The sequence below is a fragment of the Athene noctua genome, chromosome 1, assembly GCF_965140245.1.
Source record: "Athene noctua chromosome 1, bAthNoc1.hap1.1, whole genome shotgun sequence".
NCBI lineage: Eukaryota > Metazoa > Chordata > Aves > Strigiformes > Strigidae > Athene > Athene noctua.
In genome coordinates, this window is record NC_134037.1 from 70,081,447 (window position 1) to 70,100,502 (window position 19,056).

The window sequence follows — 19,056 nt, forward strand, 5'->3', positions numbered from 1 at the left end:
ATAAGAACCTTTGGGAGATGCTGCTGTCTCAAGAATTGATGATACAATCCAGCACAATGAAGAAATCCCTCTGTATAATAAAAGGTATCAGTAATAGACAAAACCCAGGCTATTCAGTGATTTTAAAAAAACAGGACTCTGTATTTGGTACTAATGCATAGGGGAAAGGAAGAAAGCAACATGAGAGGCTTTGGGAATAAATATTAGGGAAGAAAAAAAGAACAAAAGAGCAACTTCTTTTGCACTACTCTGTTATGAGATATGCCAGTGAAACATGCATGATGATAAAATGGATGGAAATACAGGAGAATACACTTTTTTAGGTGGGTACAAGATACTGATAACAAATAACTTGTTGTTATAAGTCTGTCTTCCCTAACTGCAGATAAAATGTATGGTGCTAGTTCTGCTGATGAAGTCTTGTGTTTAAATCTCAATATTTATCAGCCACTGTGCTTCATTCTGTACAAGCTTCATCTTTCATATATATAAAAAATTCTTCTGTAAGTAGTTAATTGTAAGCTTTAGTGGTGACGATACAACCAGAGAAACATTGTTTCTTTACAAATTCTCTTAAAGAGATTTACCAGTTGACTTTGCAATTTTGTGTTACAATTTGACAGTAACACGTGTTAGATTTAGTTATAATTCTTTGTTCTTCTCAGTTGCAGATGTGTATATATAGAACTGATAAGCAGATTGCTACACATAAAGTAGAATTGCATCGTGGAGTACTGTAAGCTTTTTCTTGTATGTGTCTTACAGTTCTTCATGTTAGATAACAATATATCTTCTGCTGGCATGATAATATATAAACTTGCCTTTTAAAAATACTCCATAGTGGAACAAAAGTCAGAATGTTTGTCCTTCAGGAGTCTCTTTGCAGTCCTGGATAAACATTGCAGAGATGCCTGAGTCATTAGGGATTTGCTCTGCTAGCTAGGCAATTCCACCCCATCACCCTTTCAATGTAAATAACTGTCCTTAATTAATGGAAATGCAATATATAGTAAGTAATGACAGACCAAGTAAATTAACAAATGCAGGGTAAGATGTTGTAGTTCAGTTGAAGGCATTGGATGAGGATCTTGCTCCTTCATCTCATTAGTTCAGGCCAGTTAAAAACAATGTGATGTATAAACCTCCAGTTTTTTACACTGGACGAAGAGCACTGAAATGAAACACCTTTTAGACTTTTGGTTATAGTAAGTAATTGGGAGCACAAACCAAGTCATTTCAGCATGTGAATAGCTGAATTTGGTATTCAGTCCAGAACAGCTGTCTCCTGTACCCACAGCTACTGACAATCACAGAAAGGAGGGCCAGACTTTGAAAACCCATTTCTGACAGTGCACAAACAAATAACAGGTCGAAAATAACAATGAAGACAATATTAATCCATCCCCATTCCTGCTGTCTTGGGGATTTGAAAGGTAAATTTAATTAAGTAAAAACTGAATTTACCAGTCAGCATGTGGAAGCTCATCTTTGCCTTCCCTTTCCTTGCTCCCTCTACCCCTTACAATCTCTTTTTACTTCCTTTTTCTTTATACAACCCACCAATGGAATGCCAAATTCCCCTAGCTTGGTTTAATTATTCATCTCCTTGGAATGACCCAAATGTAAAAACAGAGCAATGCAGCAGGGATGTAGGATGCTTTTCTTTCAGCTCTGTTGTGTTTGCCTCCCTTTCTCTAAACAGCCATGTCTTTTCTAAACCCCTTCCTCCTTTTCTTCAGACTCAATAATCCTTAAAAAAATCTTTGTGAGGGATGGAGAGAAAGGAATTGGGCATGGGAAGCGTAAGATTTTGTAATGAGGTAACAGAACGGGGGGAGTCCCCCAAAATTTCACAAATTGTCGCGAGGAAAATTAGAATTGCAGGTGGTATGGGACCATATTCTAGATCTGCATAATCCCACTCTGCTACAAGAGTTGTACCTGCCTTTTGAGTTTACTGTTGCTTTTGTTTCCATTTTCTCCTGTCTGTCTCCACCTGCAGTTACTTGTTCACAATTTGGAAAAAAAGCTTTTTGTAGCAGGGACTGCTTTGTGGTTTTGTACGAGTGTAGTTTCCACATATTTGATACAGAAGTCATCATCCCTCTCTGCAGCACTCATCTCAAAAGTTGAGACTGCTCCTACTTAAAACACAGAAGACTGACTTCTATGATAGTGTTATTACAGTGTTTGGGGAGTAGGTGTGTATTATTTCTTAGGTACACCAGTACTACTGCTTGCAGAGTAAGGAACCTATACAGTTTCTCAGAAGGGTTAACTAGCTGCGTGCCGCTGCAGCTCAGTTCCACGTTCCAGTTTCAGGTTAGCTTGGGCATCTGCACTGTGGATGCTTACGACTCTTCCTCTTGTACAGGGGCAAACAGGAAAGATGATAGTGATTTTTTTCTTTCCTACTAAATAACATTGAACAGCAGTTTAAGAATGAGAATGAAGCATGTTGACATGGGTTAAACTGACTGAAATGAACCTATTCCCTGCAATAGCTGGATCTTTTTTGGATGGAAGTGTTTTTGTAATAAATGACAGCTACACTTGATTCTTTATTACTAAGAGGTGTTTTCCTATTATTTGTAAAGTAAGAGGTGTACCTCGCATTGCACTGTAAAAGTGTTGGAGTCATTAATGTGGAAGACAAGCACATGCTTTTGCTACAATATTTCTCTAAGTAATTAAATCTTTCATCTGGATGTATCCAGGCCAAAAAGATAATGGTCTCACAGCAGTGATATACTGACACAGAGTTCACAGACTGTGGTATGAAACAGCAGAAGTTGGAAGAGAGAGTGCAGAGGCCTATAAGAATTTGGCTGAATTTTTCTTTTGCATCCTTCCTTTTGGGGAGTTGAAAACATGACATTTCTGAGCAGGATGTTTTCATGTGTTTGGCTGGTTGTTTTTTTTGCTTTGGGTTGAGTTTTTTTTCCCAAAAGGGTAGTATAGGAAATTATGTTAATAAGAAACAAACGCACTTTTTCCTGCCAAAGGGGACAGGCATCTTTTAATTCCTGAAGTGATTCTAGAGGTAAGTAAGATTCAGGAATTCCAAATATCTCATGGCTGCCCTTTCAATCTATAAGCAGTTAGTTGCTTGGGCCTGCCAAAGAAACAGGTAGGTTATTGATATATATATATATATTAGTCAAACATTTGTGTTTGATTATTGCCTAAAATACTAACTGGCTGCTTTCCCCTAAATAACTCATTGCAGTTTCAGAATTTCAAATATTGCACCACCTTGGTGGTAGTAGTCTGAGCTTCATTACAGAGTATCTGTGATCACATCAGCACAAAAATGCAGAATTTTTTTAAAACCTGAAAACCAGAACAATAGGAGGACAGTAGGAACAACAACAGCAGCCACCCAAAGTTTTTCAGGATTCAGTCAGAACATGCTAAGTTCACAAGTCTCATGAGCAGGCCTTCTCCAAAGGCTTAAGAGAACATTGTGGGAGAGGTGAAATCATACGCAGACAATAGAGGTAACTGGAGTTCTTATGCTTCACCTTCCTTCTGATTAACGTGCTGTAATACTCACCAGTGATTCAGATCATTTATTCCTGCTGTAACAGCATAAAATCACATCCGGGCAGAATCCATATGATTAACCTTTCCCTTCCACGCTTCCGGTTCCCCAGCTAGCTCTTGGCCCAACAGGAAAAGTGGTGGCAACGCTACATACGTATGGACATCATGGGGTTGTCTGGTTAGCTGGGTGGGTTTTTTTCCCCCACCACGTTGTTCAGCCGGGCTCAGAGCAGTTCTGAATAGCATTAAAGTGCTGCCACTGACAGCTCAGAGCATTTTGCCACAGGTGTAGTTTCCCCCAGAGGACTCTGGCACTGAACACTGAAGAGAAAAGAGAATAGACATCCTTGTCCTTGACAAGCAAGGGGCGAGTATTGCTCAGCAGAGGGTTTAGTTAACAGCTTGCTTCTACCCATGGGGTAATAGCAAGCAGTAAAATGTTAGTGAGAAGTTTAGCAGGGGATACTACTTCCAACACTGCCCAGCATTAAGCTGTAACAATCATCCCTGAAATACGCCTCCTTCTGTGATGAAGAGTTACAAGTGGGTTACAATTCACCACGTGTTCCTGAATGCAGCGACGTGCAAGACAAAGACAGACCACCGCAGCAGCTGATGTGGGAGCAGAGGGATTACTAAGAAAAGCTAGAAGGAAAAATGACTTTCCATGACACTAGGGAGTCAGGTTTCAAGCTCGGCTTACAACTGTATGTACTTTACCTGTTTCTGGAATTCTCTTCCATGTGTTAATGTTATAGCAATCTATATGACAAGATGGGCAGCGTGCCAAAGGGGGTTGTAATTTTCAAGTACCTCCGTATTGTTATTGCAGAGGGGAGGAGGATATCCACTAACAGTGTAATTATGTGGCAATTCCAGGGAAATTGATTATTATTAGCTTTTTATGATCACACTAACAAAGTCAATGGTCCAAGATGAAATAGCAAAAATTAGTGCTTGAACAATATTCGGCAAGAAGATATCACCAGGTGAGAGTGGATGTATCTGAAACCAGATAATTCCTGAAACCGAAATGGCCATCTCCCACCAATTATAATGATGGATGTGCTCTATTAAAGCCTGATCCACTTTAATGGGGGACTCCCAGGATGAGAGGCCACGTAAGTATGCAACGACACATACAGTATCGAGAAGTGGGTGGGTGTTTATTCTAAATACCCACAGCACTGGGGTATTTGCACCTTTAACCAACAGAGAGAATTACAGGTAGTGAATACAGATCCATTTCTTCAAGTTGGTTATTGCTTTAACAAAATCTTTTGTCGCTTTTTCTAACATCCATCTTCAGTCCCCCAAACACAGCACGGAGACTGGATACCTGCATAGTCAGAACTATCATCTGCCAGCCATGTCTTCCCCTTTGAGGCTCTGTGGTTTTATAAATAATAATTAAAAACACTTCCCTGTGATGCAAGAAGGCTCTTCTAGAAGGAGAGCAAGTTGCTGCAATACAATAGCGTAATATTTTTGAAGGTCATAATAATAAAGTAGGGGAAAGAGAATAATCATTATTGCTCTTTCTTGTAATTAGTTTGCTTTCTGATATCCCACACTGCAACTAGAACATTATTCAAGAACACCCATCACAGTGCTTAACAAGATTTAATGTACATTTATTCTTAACATGTGGAACATATAAAGATTTTATACTGAATAAATGAAATTCATTAAGCCAGAGGAAAAGGAGGAATTTACATCAAGTTTTTTCTTTTTTTAACTACATTATCTTGAAATACAAATGCAGATTCTTGTCACTGAAAAATCTTTGAAGTTGTGTTTCTTCCTTTTTTTTTTTCCTGTATATATTTTTTTGTCTGTAGACTGGTAACCATTTTCTTAAATCAATCCATACGTAACCATTTCCACACCTTGATTTATAAAGCAAATTGTGATCGGCTGCTCTCCCGAAATAGAGCATGACTTTATACATACAGAAACTTGTACATTACCCTCAGTTGTTGGTTTTCTGTGTTGGGTTTTCTCTTTTTTCTTTTTTTTTTTTATTATTTTTTGGAGATATGGCCCAAATGAAAGAAAAAATAATTCTACTATCACTTTGTAGATACCACATCATGAAAAAGAAACTAAAAACTTTGTACTAAAAAAAAAAAAATGAGGGTATGTTTAATGTACAACTTCTATATACATCACGGCCCTTAGGCAATAAAAAAATATTTTAAAAAATGATTAAAGGAATTGTGAAGAACTGTCGTTGTGGAAGGTCAAAAAAAACAGATGTAGACAAGACAGTTCTGGTGAGGAAGCAATTGATGTTTATCATCAGGTTTTGTTTAAAAATCTTTTAACTTGACTTTTTTGTTTTGCTCCTAGCCTAATGTAACCATTTCTCCTGAGGAGAAACCAGTATCGTTTTGTATTTTGACTACTGACTGACACCCTCCTTGATCCCCTACACCTACATCACTAGAATCTTCTATTGCACAGAGCTTTGGGTGATGGTATACAAGTTTTTTTTTATTTTTTCCTTATTTGAAAAAATAAAACACACAGGAACTTGGTATGTTGTTATTTTTCACCTTTTTGTTTCAAAGTGGTGAGATTTTTTTTCCATCATACAATGGTTTGCCATAACATTTTTCTTAAAAAGTCACTAGTTCGCTTCCCAAAAAATATGCAATACAAACATGGAAAAGAACATTGAAAAGGATAATCTATGGAAAAAAAAGTGTGACCTTTGAATGTACTAGACAGCAACTTTGGTTAAAAAAAATAAAATAAAAAGATGTACTTATACACATAGACAGCAAATATTAATTCCATAACTGTTCAAATTAATAATTTCTTTAATTCCCAATTGGTAAATAGTGAATGGGGCAGAGGAGCAAAGATTCTTTTTTTTTTTTTTTTTCCTTCTTCCTACGTTGGATAAACAAGAACAGAAAACAGCCAGTTATATGTGACCCTCTAATCTCCACTCACACATGCTTGGCTTCTCACTTATGTCATAACTGCCCAATCTGAAAAAGTACATCACAGATGACAGATGCAACCAGAGAGTTCAGGACAGCAGATATTGAGATATCCAGCAAACGACCCTCGTGCAAAAGGAACTCTGAGCGGTTCTCGTCCACTCTAGCCATGGCCAGCAAGGCCTTGGCTGCCCTGCACATCATGTCTACGCTAGGCGGCTCCAGAGGCGGAGGCTGCATGTGCATGAGGTTATGCTGGCTCTGCTGGTACTGGGCCATGGTGACCCCATCCTCCAGGAAGCTTATTAAGTTTCCGATGCTTCCCTTCTGCACAGCTATTGCCCTTGCTGCTAATGTGTCCCCCTGGGCAAGGTTCGATAAGAGCGCCATGGACATTTCTCGGCAGACCGGGTTTTTGCGGTCCCCAACGTACCTAACTAAAGTAGCGTAGAGTTTCTCCTGACGACTGAATGGGGGGGTGGCCAAGATAAGGTCCACATTATTGTCCTGGATACTGAGCTTACACAGGGTCTCCAGCACAAGTCTCTGAGGCGAAAGAACTGAGTTGGGCCCCACGGTTGGAAAAGGATCCTGTGCCTCCGCAGACGGGCACACCATCCAGTGCAGCAAGCCATCCAAAATTGGCAAACAGATGCTTTCTGTGTAAGCAGACAAGTCTAGCTGCCCAGAAATGTTGGCTAATGTGACCAATGTATTATCCCTCAAGACCTCGAGGCAGTCCCACCACCACTCATCCTTGCTGCAGGCCACCCCTTTGTCCTCCTCTTCCTCCTTCTCGTAAGTCTGCGGCGCTCGCTTTCTTTCTGGATGCTCATGGTGAAGAAGGATCAACTTTCCCAGGATCAGCACCAAGCCTGGATGTTTGGACATTTCGGTGTCATTGCCAGGCACAAAAGACAAGCTACGGACGATATTTGACACACAGATGCAGCGTTTGGCCAAGGAGTCTTGCCAATGAGTTATGGTGCATAGAGGAGTCTCATCCCGGCTCCTTGGCTCATCCTCTAGCAGTTTAATATTCCGGTGGCTTTTGGCTTGATGGATCCCAAAAGGAAATTTACTGCTCTCTGTTTGGGAACCAGAGTTTGAGTCTTCAGGCAATGCTCCTGGCCGAGCTGAGAGGACATCATCAATGGTTGCTGTTATACTTTTTTCTTGTTGTTCCTCAGATTCACCTTTCCCCTCAAGGTCCTTCTTTTTGCTTGGAGAGTTCAAGGGAGGAGGGGCTTTCCTGCGCGGAGGAATTTCCATCTTGCTTTCAAAGTGAGTCTGGATATGCTCAGTTGTGTCACCACCACCAAGCTGCCAGTGGAGAAGTCCACTATCAAATTCCTGAACGCGTCCAAGTTTGTCAGATCGGTCAACAACAAATAGATTATTTTTCTTTACAATCTTTATTGGCAGCTTGTCAAATTTACTGGCTTGTTTTGGCCTCTCACTTGGATCAGCAATGGCACCAGGAGTAGAAAAAACAATGCTCTTTTCTTCTCCTTCTACCTTTTCATCCTCTCCCTCCTCCTCCTCTTCATCAAAATAGTCAATACATTCGTCGTTCTCCTCCTTTCCTGTATCCTCTGCCAAGGACTGGCTATCATCTTTCTTGGCTGCTTTGTGATCAAGTGCTTTGTGGCCTGGATCTCCCACTTCATATTCCATAAGGATTCCAAAAATGTCAATCAGGCATTTTCTAAAATATTCTACTAAAAGCTCAAGAAATCCAGACAACTGAGGGGAGAAGAAAGAACATAAAAATCAGATAAATATTTTTGTCTGCATGGAATTTTAGTAGGAACACTGATGCATACATCTGAGTATTTTCCCTCCTCCTGCTGGGGACTTGTGTCTAGGTCCTGCACGGCAGAAGTTAATCAAAGGAAATTCTTCTAGCGTCTGTCCAAACTGTATATAATGTCAAACTATCATGGCTCCATTTGCTTAAACTGTAACAGCTATAAGAAATACAGAACTTTATTTGTATGTCTCCTTTAAGCTACAGCAGACATCTAGCCTAGCTGTTCTGTCCCCTTGAAAGTGTTTAGTATTCTTCATTTTCTGTAGAGAATACTGAAGTTTCTAACTCGCTTAGTTTTTCTGATTTGTACTTTATTAGATGTTTCAAGTTTACAACTCTTCCTCTCTTCCTTTGTGTCTCAGTCTCTAAAACCAAACTGTACTGTAGGAGTCTGCAGTTCAGGGTCTAGGTACTGACATCCTAAATTAATATCCCATCTCTAATGCAACAGTTTCATTTTTGCCTGGCAATATTTAAAAATTGTTATTGGAGGCTAGTGCTGTAAGTCACCCTTCAGAAACAGTTTTCATTTAGGTTTAATCCTCTTAATGAACTTGTAATCACTTTCTTACGGAAAGGCAGTAGTTGGACTTGGTATTAATCTACCCTCAGTGGCTTTATTATTAAAAATTCTTTGCTGTTATGATGTATTCAGCCTGATTGTCTGGCTTTTAATGTTGGGGTTTTTTTTAATTGTGGGCTAATAGGTTTTCAGCAAGTTGTATCCTTTTGTCCATTTGGTATTCTCTAACGATTGCCAAACCCTCAAAGAATTAAGAACAAATTGATGCTTATGAATGGCAGGAATTATCAGCCATCATACGGAATCCTGACTACCACTGGAAATAGAGTCCAAGGCAAAAGTGTCAAAAACACATAATTTAAAATATGCCTGGTATTCTGTGCAATTTGCACAGGGTGCATGAATGCAAATTCTGACAGAATTCAGAGGAGATTCACCTCACTTAACTTCAAACACCCGCAACAGTTACACGCCTAACTTCATTGTCTAGATTCCTTTTATAATCAATGGTCTTTTACAGGACATTTCTAGGGTATGATTCATCTGACCTATTTTAGATCTCTACTTCAGGATGAGATGAATTGTGCTATAGATATCCCTAGTTCTAAAGTTAGGTGGGATGAAATGTACCATTTGTGTCTGTATTTTAAAAAAAAGGTCATTATATTTAAAGAATGATGAGTTACACTATTAGTAACCAAGGAATGAATGGAGCAGAGCATCTGAATATTTAATTTGTACAAATTTTAGATGATGTGCATTATCAGCATGACATCTATTACTACCACCTAACAGGCCAATGGTTAGAGCAGGGCTGAAAAATGCTGGGAGGTAGTGAGGCAAAAAGCACACACTGTTAAATCCCGTGTTACTTGCATCCTGTGGACAGACAGTGGATTTTAGCTTTTAAATTGTCACTCTGATATTTCTGTGCAAACTTAATTCACTGGGAGAAGAAACCAAACAGAAAATAAGCAATTAAAAAAATCCCACAGCCTAGTATGGAACTACTGAATAAGACAAGTAGTCACCAAAAGACAGCCTCAAATCAATTTTAGTATAGTTTTGCAAAGCCTTTTATGGAAACACAAGTTAAGCAAGATTACTAACATGCTTCTGTTTTCTGGGATTGTCCTTGTACTATCATGTGTGAATTTACACATTAATCTTCTGTCAGTGCTACAATTCTTATATTCCTACATGCTCCTTTCTACAAGAGATACCTTTCTTTCAGGCTTATTATTTCCCCTATTTGACCAAAAGCAATCTCTTGTTGCTCACTGTTACAATCATAAAAAAGAGAAGGTTTACAATACTCAAATTTATGTTAATTGTAATAAATTTTAAAGGACTTCAGCATTTTTGTAGGTATCTTATTTCAGTTTTCTTTCCTTGGAAAGTTGTGAAGTATACTGCTTTCCCACCTACCTGAGAGAGGTTGAAAGTTGCGACAGTGCTGTCATCATACAGGAGAATATTAATAGTGTCTAGCGCCCAGGTACTTTCAGCCAAAAGACCAGATTTAAGAGACATCATCACTCTCCAGGCCTCAGGAGTTACTGGAGAAAGGAAGGAGGAGAAGTAAAACAGTATTAATGCATCCTTAGAGACTGTTAATGAGTTCTGAAAGATTAAACTGTGACATTCTGAGGATGCAGAATTTAAATGAAGTAGTTACTGAAACACTGGTCAAGACCTTGCTTTCACCACTTAGCCCCGTTCAGTTTTTCTGTAACTGCTGCTCAGCCTTAATATTGGAGAATATCTTAACAGGGCCCTTCTTCCTGACTTCGCTGAAGCCGAAAGTAATTGTACAAACTTAGAGAATGACTAAACCAAATAATCGGTAAATAAAGGTAGAATAGTAGAATACTCTGTCAGGAACTTGAAGTATGAGAACTTGAATAAACAGGAATTCAAGATAAGAAAATACTTGGAAAAGAATAGGGAGAAAACCAAACATAACAAATAATATGGAATAAAAAAATGGGCCATTCAAGGGAGGCAGAGACTGTAATTACAGAGCAGAACAGCATGAGCTTCCGTGAAACAGGAACACACAAAGCTTTGCTCAGCTAAATGTTGTACTGGTGATTTAACAGACATTCTGAAGGACCTTTCAACACATATCCTTTGGAAATTTGTGGCAAGCTTTGTTTTTAACGCATTTCTGGAGACCTCAGTTCCCCTTATAAAATGCTGCCTTCGATTTATGTCAGATTGTCTGGGATAACTTTTACCTACCATTCTCACTGATGCATACGTTACTGAATTTTTATTGAAGACAATCACATTACAGTTACCAGAGTTAACTATTTGTCAAGATAGTCTTAAAATGTAAAAGAAAATCAAAACCAAAGTCCCTTTCTCCCAATCTATTTTGGTATTTGGCTTTTGTTTTGATGCTTACCAATATCTTTTGAGGTAATCTTTCGTCTTGGTTTTAAGACTGGTTGGGATGCTTCTACAGAGCCTGGGGGGAAGGTAATTTCTCGCCTAATTGGTGGTGGTTGGGGTGGAGGTCCTGTGACCTGTGACACTGGAACTGTGGGTATAACCTTTTGCATCTTCATGGAGGGTAGGAAAGGAGACTTGCTTGGAGACATACGGTTTTCCAAAGAGCGCTGGAAGGATGCTGGACTTGGAGCTCTAGAGATGTGGTTTGGCATAGAGGGTGGCGTCTGGTAGGATGACTGAGGAGGTCTAGTGATAGGCTGCATGGAAGCTGAGGATGACATATAAGAAGGCTGACGTTGGTTGACATGAGAAGGCCACTGACTCTCGTGGTTTATCCTCTGGTCAGGTACCATCATATCATCAGTGCGATTCATCCCTGGATACGGTGGGGCCTGTGCAGGGCCTCCTGGACCTTGCCTATTCTGGTAAGGGTAAGGCATATCATTTCGTGTTGGCCACATGTTCTGCTGAGGACCTTCGCTGGAGGATGACGACTGCATGGGGCCACCAATCATCTGGGGAGGTATTCCGTGCTGCTGCATTTGTCCTGGGCCCTGCATCCTCTCCCTGTTATAGGGATACGGATACTGACCCTGCATGGGCCTCCTGTCAGGCCCCGTGTAAGCATTGCTGTACTGGTTATACATTTCCTGTTGCTGGTTGCCATACTGCATGTTATACATGTCCCCTTCATGGCGTTTGGCTGGAGGCCCATACATGCCATCCATGTGTCGCTTATAGTTCTGAAAAAAAATTTTTGAAAGAAGGTACGTCACGTCTACTCCATATATATATATACTCCATATACAATACAAATACATTGGCTGAAAGTTCATTTAAAAAGCTGAAGGTGCTTAGTTCTGGAGGGATCATGCTGATTCCAGAGTTGGGCACAGAGTGCTATGCTTAGGCTTCATCCAGTGCTTTCTTTTTAAGCTCCTGTTTTGCTGCATTTATAACTTAATATTAAAAGGAAACTTATCCTTGAGCTAAATTTTCTTATGCTTGCTCTCATTTTCTCCCTTTCCTCTCCTATCTGTCAGATTAAATTCCATTGGTCATTTCAGACTTGCATGAAAAGGCAACAGTCCTCACCAACTAAAATATTGTCACTTCTTTTTTATGCTTAGTCTACTAAGAAGAAAAATCTTAAAGAATTTCAAAACTACTCACTGAATCTTTTCAAGAGACAAGCACTGAATAAACTCTTGAAATAACAAGATCTGCTGCAAGCATGCACATCTGAAACACTGGATCTTATGACAGGGCATAGGCTACACACAGTAAATTTATTAGGAGGAGAAAACATTCTGCTGCATTTTCTACTCTGTGTAATTCCCAGGAACTGGGTTGCCTGTTTGGGCAACCATCCCTCTTTCCAAATCATCCTAATAACATTTAATTTACTGTGAGATTATTACAGCAAATGGTCACAACCAAACATTCTGTTCTAGTTTATGCAGGTTCTTACCCTGCTGATCAGTAATGAAGTAAGTGATGTAACTAACAGCTGCCAACTATGGTTTATTCCCTCTTTGTTTCTCACCCTCTCAAGTGAGGAATGCTGTGTGAGGTAAGCTGTTTTACCTTGGGTGGAGCTGAGTTGGTTTTAAATCATACAAGCTTGTATGTATTTAAGACAGCAGAACAAAAAAAGACATGTTACAGTTTGAGGGGAAGGTGGTAAGGTTTGCAGAGGTCCTTAGTTCCTGTGGGAGTCTGTTCCACAGTTCAAACCACACTGAGTGCTCTGAAGCAAAAAATGTGAATTAAATGGGTGATTTTTGAATATATGATCTATGGCAAATTCAAAGTTATGGCTCCCCCGAAAACTGTAGCTCAGTCACACCGCACAGTGTATACTAATGTACTAGAGATAAGATCAGATAAAATTCTGTATGTATTCAATATGGGTCAGTTAAAACAGCTCTGGGATTCATAAACTCATCTTCCAACTTTGGTGCACATAAAACCCCAACTACTGTATGCATGAAAGTATTTTTTTTTAAAACTTGCTATAGAACTGTCTGGCTATCTGAGAAATGCCTATTTGCAGCCTTACATAAACTACTTGCTGTAGCAAATTCCACCCTTGGGGCCAATTTATACATTAAGAACTGACTTGGCAGTTGCCACACCTAAAAAGGTGGTGTTTGTTTTGCCACAGTGACTCAGAGCACTTAAAGCGGACACGTGGGAATGAAGCATGTGCCTTTTTAAAAGCAGTTCAGTGCTCTTGTCTATGTAGCGGTAACATGCCTAATGGTACCCAGTGCTGAGGACAGTGATGCACCTGAACTCCCCCTCTTGTGTAAAGGTTCGGCAGGAGACTGACACTGCACAAGGTGTGTCTCTCTCCACTGGGGATGTGGAATTGTGAGACCTTGCAGAAGACAATAAGACACAAACACAGGTCACCTGCTCCATAACAGCTCTCGAGGTAGAAGCATTTGTACAGGAATTGAAAAACCTGGCTCAAAGTGCTTCCTTAGGAGTTCATACTCCAAGCAACTCCTTCCCAGGTCATTCCTTAGCCTTCAGGTTGCAGATAAAGCTTCATAAAGGCCATTTTTCAGAGTCCTCCTGTACCACTATAGAGTAAGATTTTGGAAACTGAAAATAAGCTAGTGGTAACCTAATCTCTAGCCAAATGAAGAAGTGGAATCCTCTGGGAGTAGAAGGGAAAGGCTGAGGCCGGTCAGGATCCTTGCCCTTCATTCTTCACTGCTTTTTTTGCATTAATGCATTTTGCATTCAAGAGTTATTGTACAAAGCATGTAAACAACATTAAGGACAGGGCCAAATATATTTTTACAAATTCTAGCTGTCTCCGTGCTTAAATGAACATGTAGTTAATATATTCCCTTCATACGTTAGCATGGAATATCACAAACTGTTCTGTTATATATCTTGGTAATTTCCCCACTAAATCACTCAGACTGCTAGCATATGTTCATCATAAAGAACAACAAAACACTTTTTTGATTATACTGTTTTAGAGATGTTATGAACCAAATTGATAAGCAAGAAATTCTGAAATTGAAATTTATATACATTTTCAGTACAGTGCAACCTAAGATCTCCTCTTTCAGGCTTCCCCCCCTGAAATTTTCTAGTAAAGCTCTGTCCCAAACTGAAAAGAACTATCTGAAATTGGCCAACAACTAGCTTACATTTTAATTTTTACATTATAAGGAAATGCTTTCTATTTTGGAAGCTAACTTCAATTATTATATGACTAGAAATGAATTAGTAACATGCAGGATGAAACTCTGATCCTGCTGAAGTCAGTGGAGTTTTGCTGTCGACTTGTAAGATGGGATTTTGCCCACAAGGTATTAATGATACACCTAACAAAAAAAATCTTATTAATTAATATAATTTGTATTTTCAAAGTTATTACACAGTTAAGGAGACTGGAATGTAAAATGTTTGAACTGTTTTTAACACTAATCATGTTCTCTCTCATGTATTTGTACCATATTATTACTAGAGATAACATGTGGGGAATATGCCATCTGATCTATATTAAAGGTAGGTATCTCATATGGCCCACCACAGCTTTCTAAGTAATTGAGAATGTTTCACATTTTACTTTGTTCCAGTTTTCTGTTAGGTTCACTTGGCTGCATGACATTAAGTTAAGGCCCACCAGACAAGATATTTTCCTATTTGTTTCTGGAACTGGGGCAGCATTGCTTTACTAGCCTACGAATTATACTTTCCCAGTCTGATGGTTATTAACTTGGGACAATCACTTGATACACATCCAAAGCCACAGAACATCTGTTAAAATTTATGCTCTTCCAGTGCAATGAACACATTTTCCTATAGCTGCATATACATTGCTTATGTACATGGGCTGTGATTTTGACCAGAACTACAGTGCTCCACTGTGCCAAAAGACATATAATTGTATAAACAACTTTTTGAATGTATACAGAATTTTGGGGTGATATTTATTAAACAAATGTTATTAAAATAGATGTTTTCCTCTCTCCTACCTGCTGCTGTGGATACATTCCAGGTTGATGTCCTCCATATGGTGGCTGTCCTGAGGGAGGTCCTTGTCCTGGATACTGCTGTCCATATGGTTCATGCCTAAAATGAAACATTCAAATCAACACTTAGAGCTGCTGGAACTTCAAAGCCATCAGGAAAAGCAAAGTACCCCCATGATCTTGCAACTTGAAGATATTTGCCATTTGGAAACAAGATGAAGGTACAACGTGGTGTAGTCCTGAGCCTGATGTAGTAAGCTCTGCTGGAGCCGGTAGTGGAAGGAAGGCGAGACAACTAACAGAAGAAAAGATGAGCAGTGAAGATGCAACAGAGAGATTTAGAGGTAGCAGTCAGGAACGGGAACAGGATATGACCAGCAAAGAGGTAAGACAGGCAGCTGCAGCCACTGGGAAGCCATCTTAGGTGGAAAAGTATCTGATGTGCAGCTCAAAGGTTGCAAGACAAAACTGTTGTCTTTTAACAAGTCAGTCTCCAAGCAAGCTACTTTCGGAATTATTTAAGAATTTAATCAATAGTTAAGTGCCGATTTAAAGTGAAATCATTATTTTAGTCTGACGATAGCGACAGAAAGTAAGTACAAATTTCATTGCAATATGTAACATCAAAATAGATCAATAGTGAGTAAAAACAGTACTCATAGTTTTGCTAATGTTCCTGTAATTTTTAATTAAAGCTATGTAATGAAGCATATTCATAAAAGGCAGAGTTGCATTGCACTTGGAAACTTACCTGTGGCCTTTAAGACCTCTGAGGAGCACTACAGTGCAACTGCTATATTTTTAGCACATCTGAATGAAATTTAGGTTGCTGAAATAAAGGACTTGGAAAGTATTAAGATTGATAAATAACACTGTATTGCAGATTGGTATCAGTAGTTCCTCTCTGTACACTACCAGTGAGAACACATCTACAATTCAAGTATAATTATGGAAGTAATATATCAGGGACAGTCAGAGAAACAGAGGACTGAGGAACCCGACATGTTAGAAGAACTAATGGGACCTAATTTTTCCAAAAGAATAGAAAATTACATTTTTTGAAAGTTAACCAGAGTGAAAGCAAAAGTCATTTCAGTATCTCCTAAAATTATGTCATGGATGGAGAGAAATTACCTAATGCCCTTTAAAAGAAGGATGTAACTGATGGGAATTGTCCAGAGTTGTCCAAGATGGTACATGCAGTAAGATAAAACTGAACAAAGGTACTTGTATGTTATAGGTAAGTGAACCTTTTCTAAATATTCAATTTGTTAGCCACAGGATAACCATGAGCCCGGTGAAGTTGTGGAAGTTTTAGAACTGCTGTTATTGAATGCTGCCCTGGAGAACTTGGGCCTATAAAGTATCTTCTAGTTCAGTGTTGGCAGGGAGATACACAAAGCAGGATGTATACTCCTTTTCTAACACCTCAGATTCTATGGCTACAAAACGTCAACCAATTCACCCAAGTCTCTGCCTCCCCCCCAGGAAACTGAGCCAACGGTAAAAGCCTAAATAAGAACAGACAAAACAGAAGTAACACACCAAGAGGCCACATATTCTGCCTATGTGCTCTCACAGAGGCTGCTAGCACTTGTTAGCTGGTTATTGAAGATATTACAAACAGAGAAATCAGTGTTCACCTTTGCTGGCCAGGGTAACGATTAGGAGAGTACATGCTTGGGTCACTGTTTGAAGGCACCATGTTGCTTTGACCAGGTGGTCCCATACTGCCTTCAGGACCCAGCCCATGATCCGACCTAAAAAATGACAAAGGAAACCTCATTCTGTAAAAAGCACTTATTCTCCAAAATTGCCAACAAAATAAAACAAAACACATCCCTTGAAGAAAACATTCTCTTCACTTATCGCCTTCCACTGGAACCCTCACTCTCACTGACTCCCCAGCAATGTGATCTTTTGAACAACATGATTATACTTGTTACTCTACATATCTACTCCTTCAAATTACTGACTGAAAACTACTCCGCTGTTACACTTAAAAGACCCACACTGCACCACTTTGGCTACTATCAGGAAACAAAAAGTGAAGCTAAAGTACACAGTCTAATGAAAGTAAAATAAAAGTAGGGATAGAGCCAGAGCTGCAAAACCTACCGGAATACTTAATATAATCCAAACATTCCCAAACCATTCTGCTTGCTATATCAGTGCTTAGACATCAGTAATTCTCCTGGTTTGTTTTTTTTTTTTCCCCTCCCAAAGCCTTTCCTGAGATAAACAAAAGGGGACCAAATTTATTTTGTGTACTTCACCGAAAGACAAACTTACATGGTCCCGATGGACACACTACAAGACTGGTGCCCCTACAGCTCAGACAACAGACTCCAGACTCTCCAAAGGCACTTCGCTAACAGACCACAAACCAGACCTATTTAGGCTGTGCATTTTGTTTTTCATAAAAAGCCCACCAACAACTGTTTAGGTGAAAACATGGCCAGAAGAATAACGCAAGTGCTACTTTATGCCATCACAGCCCAGCCCAGCAGCCAGCTGAAGGCAGCTGTCAAACACACCCACGTGCTGATTGCTGCTGCCTGAGTGACTTCTAAGGTGTGACAATTCCTCCTTATTAATTTCTGTGAACAGCTAGACTCAGTCATTACCAGTGGTTTGACTCCCAGTGATTTAGTAAGATGCTGTAGGAAATGTAGGCTGCTATGTTCTCTGCAAGGTGCAATGGGAAAATGAGAAGAGGAGAGAGAGGATCATTTTCACTAATGGGCTTTGCTTTTGCCTGAAGATTGACTCACCTCCTGTCATAGCCGCTTCCATAAGAGAACTGCTGTCGCTGGCTCATGCTCATGTTGGACATTGCTCCAGATGGACTCTGGTTATACATATCTTGTATTCCACTGTTAGGCATTTGTCCAGGGGTCATGAAAGGCTCGTTGCTTCCAGGCACTGCAACAGTAAGGTAAATGAAATATATTATTCTGGGTGTTTGAAGCTATCTTTCTATTAAATGACGTATTTTAAAATAATGTTCAGATCCCTAACACTGCCAAGGAGTATTAGCTGGTGTCTGACAAGCTCTCCAGGGTCTGATGAAAACACATGAAGCAGCACCACTACCAAGATGATGGTTATAATATTAGGAAGCTGCAAGTGAGAAAAGTAATCTCATCCTATGGAACTGAGCTCATCAGGCACCAGGCAGCTTCTTCCCTGTGGTCTTCACAGCTGAAGATGAAGTCGCTCTTCTTTTCACCCCAAACAATGGTAAATATGAATGCAAACATAAATCCTACAAAACAGATAAAAGCAAATCTCCTGGTTTGGATTACAAAGCTGTCAGAATCAGGCTCTTCTTTTTCCCATAGCACCCTCATACACACAGGTATAACCTAATTTAGTTAGGAAAAGATACTGTAATACTCCTAATGTAGCTTCTCAAGCTGGATGGGCATATTCTACGGGTCCAAAAAAAGGCACATTGACCACTATTATCCGCTATTAATCCACAAGCAAATAAAGAGACTCTGTCCTTTAGCCCCTCATAGTAGATACTGAACAGAGACATTTCTGTTTCAACAGAATAAATGTGAGATGTATGAAAAAGTGTAATAAACCCACTTAATCTCACATGGATATAAAACCTAAAGTGCACCTAAGGCAGAGGGGGTTTTCCCTTTTTCCAACTGTGTTATGGTAGTGTCCACAGTCCAGGCAAAAGGATTTAAAGGGAAGGTTTAAAAAACTTCACATTGGGTTAACTAACTCTTTTAAAGCATCTCCCCACTT

The 19,056-nt window shown here is 39.5% G+C and overlaps 1 protein-coding gene across 5 annotated transcripts in view; it reads right to left on the reverse strand.

The window, feature by feature from the left end:
- Positions 1 to 5,324: 5,324 nt before the first annotated feature.
- ARID1B (AT-rich interaction domain 1B) overlaps positions 5,325 to 19,056 on the reverse strand; it is a 334,209-nt gene continuing 320,477 nt past the window's right edge. For 4 of the 5 annotated variants that reach the window (XM_074896515.1, XM_074896516.1, XM_074896517.1 and 1 more), the window contains 5 exons: positions 18,066 to 18,216; positions 15,295 to 15,391; positions 11,244 to 12,033; positions 10,262 to 10,392; positions 5,325 to 8,243 (listed from right to left, as the gene is read on the reverse strand). In XM_074896515.1, the coding sequence (XP_074752616.1) occupies positions 6,531 to 8,243; positions 10,262 to 10,392; positions 11,244 to 12,033; positions 15,295 to 15,391; positions 18,066 to 18,216 (2,882 nt within the window). In that variant the 3' untranslated portion in view covers positions 5,325 to 6,530. Of the gene's footprint in view, positions 8,244 to 10,261; positions 10,393 to 11,243; positions 12,034 to 15,294; positions 15,392 to 16,934; positions 17,052 to 18,065; positions 18,217 to 19,056 lie in introns of all 5 variants that reach the window. The other variant, XM_074896513.1, reaches the window with a different exon arrangement.